Here is a 2,387-nt window from a genome sequence, read left to right as displayed (position 1 = left end):
GGGGGGAAGTGGGCGCACTACCCACCTGGGGTCAGCGCAGCGCCGGTCGCCCCACGCTGCCTCGCAGGACCATTCCTATTCCAGTTTCTTCCTCTCCCTGTCACCCTAAACTAAGTACCACTACTCCAGGTTCGCCTTCTGCCCTGACGGTTTGAGTATGCGTCAGACAATGTATTCCAAATCCAGATTGACAGGACCATTGACCAATCGCAGAACCAGATTTCCTTTCCCTAGTCTAATCATGGCTGTGTGTGGGATGCTTAGTGCTGAGAAGAAAGGGGCGGGCCAAAGGGACCGGAGTTAGAACACACCACCTGCCCCAACGACCAGCAGCAGTAAAGTGGTTCTTCAGTCCTGGGGATCCAGGTGTCAGCCTATGTCTTTGTATTGCCAAGATGTCTCTTTCTAAGAAGTTAACTTTGGACAAACTAGATGTTAAAGGGAAACGAATCATCATGAGAGTAGACTTCAACGTTCCCATGAAGAAGAACCAGATTACAAACAACCAGAGAATCAAGGCTTCCATCCCAAGCATCAAGTACTGCCTGGATAATGGAGCCAGGTCAGTAGTTCTTATGAGTCATTTAGGTCGACCTGATGGTGTTCCCATGCCTGATAAATACTCTTTAGAGCCTGTTGCTGCTGAGCTCAAATCCTTGCTGGGCAAGGATGTTCTGTTCCTGAAGGACTGTGTGGGCTCAGAAGTGGAGAAAGCCTGTGCCAACCCAGCTACTGGTTCAGTTATCCTGCTGGAGAACCTGCGCTTTCATGTGGAGGAAGAAGGGAAGGGCCAAGATCCTTCTGGAAATAAGCTTAAAGCTGAGGCAGGTAAAATAGAAGCCTTCCGGGCATCACTGTCCAAGCTCGGGGATGTCTATGTCAATGATGCTTTTGGCACTGCTCACCGAGCCCACAGTTCCATGGTGGGAATAAATCTGCCCCAGAAGGCATCTGGATTTCTGATGAAGAAGGAGCTGGAGTACTTTGCCAAAGCCTTGGAAAACCCAGAGAGACCCTTTCTGGCTATACTTGGTGGAGCCAAAGTGGCAGACAAGATCCAACTCATCAAAAATATGCTGGACAAGGTCAATGAGATGATTATTGGTGGTGGAATGGCTTATACCTTCCTTAAGGTACTTAACAACATGGAGATTGGTGCTTCCCTGTTTGATGAAGAGGGAGCCAAGATTGTCAAAGATATCATGGCCAAAGCCAATAAGAATGGTGTGCGCATTACATTTCCTGTTGATTTTGTTACTGCTGACAAGTTTGAGGAGAATGCTAAGGTTGGCCAAGCCACTGTAGCATCAGGCATACCTGCCGGCTGGATGGGTTTGGACTGCGGTCCTGAGACTAATAAGAAGTATGCTCAAGTGATGGCCCAAGCCAAACTAATTGTGTGGAATGGACCTGTAGGGGTATTTGAATGGGATGCCTTTGCTAAGGGAACCAAAGCCCTCATGGATGAAATTGTGAAAGCCACTTCCAGGGGCTGTATCACCATTATAGGAGGTGGAGACACTGCTACTTGCTGTGCTAAATGGAACACCGAAGATAAAGTCAGTCATGTGAGCACTGGAGGAGGTGCCAGTCTAGAGCTTCTGGAAGGTAAAATCCTTCCTGGAGTGGATGCTCTCAGCAACCTGTAGTTGACAAAGTGTTCCTTCCTACAGCTTCCTGCCTGCAGCCTTTAAGTAAACTTGATGCTTTTACATCTCAACTTGACTTCTGTTAAAATCTACCCCTGTATTAAGACCCAGGGAGTGGCCAAGGGCTGGGCTATCAGGAACTCTTAACATCAGCACAGCCAGGCAACTCATTTTAGTTCTGTCATGCATTTGCCCAACTCCCTTTAAGATCTCACTTGAACTTTACCATTGTGATTCGTGGGAAGTGAGTTGCCTATTAAAGTGAGTTGAATAAGCTGAATTTCTCTCTCTCTTTATTTTAGTCCAGCTTTGTTATTGTTTCACTGCTTGAAACATGGAAATAAGACAAATCCCAAGTTGTTGAGGAAGGGTGCAGTGAAGCTAACAAACTATTAAATAACAAAAGTGCCCAAGTAAACTGAGAAAAGTAAGTGCATGTAAGAACTCATGGGGTACCACTGAAGCTCTCCTAAGAGGAAATTTCTTACTAAATGTGAAAGAAGAGGAGTAAAAGATACTTATTAAACCCAGGAAATTAAAAAAGGAAAGAAATTAAACCCAAGGAAGGAATTATGTGTGTGCGTGTGAATGCACAAGAGTGAATGCATTAGAATGGGAGCTACACATTAAATCCAGGTTTGAAATAAAGAAGTAATTGTTTTATTTTTAAAGCAGATTGTTTAATGAATAGATAATATAACAGCTAAATCTTATAACTGGGTTTTTGAGATAAATAAA

At 44.9% G+C, this 2,387-nt stretch overlaps 1 protein-coding gene across 1 annotated transcript; it reads left to right on the top strand.

Moving 5' to 3' along the window:
- Positions 1-395: 395 nt before the first annotated feature.
- Positions 396-1,649, top strand: PGK2 (phosphoglycerate kinase 2). The gene has a single exon (NM_001083594.1). It carries the CDS (start codon positions 396-398, stop codon positions 1,647-1,649), a length of 1,254 nt encoding a protein of 417 aa, NP_001077063.1.
- Positions 1,650-2,387: the final 738 nt, after the last annotated feature.

Source organism: Equus caballus, chromosome 20 (assembly GCF_041296265.1).
Source record: "Equus caballus isolate H_3958 breed thoroughbred chromosome 20, TB-T2T, whole genome shotgun sequence".
Classification (NCBI taxonomy): domain Eukaryota; kingdom Metazoa; phylum Chordata; class Mammalia; order Perissodactyla; family Equidae; genus Equus; species Equus caballus.
The sequence above is the reverse complement of the archived record's forward strand: the minus strand, read 5'-3'. Positions and strand labels throughout refer to the sequence as shown.

Excerpts from the sequence above, each read along its gene's own strand:
- PGK2 (NM_001083594.1), top strand. The coding sequence starts at position 396 with ATGTCTCTTTCTAAGAAGTTAACTTTGGACAAACTAGATGTTAAAGGG.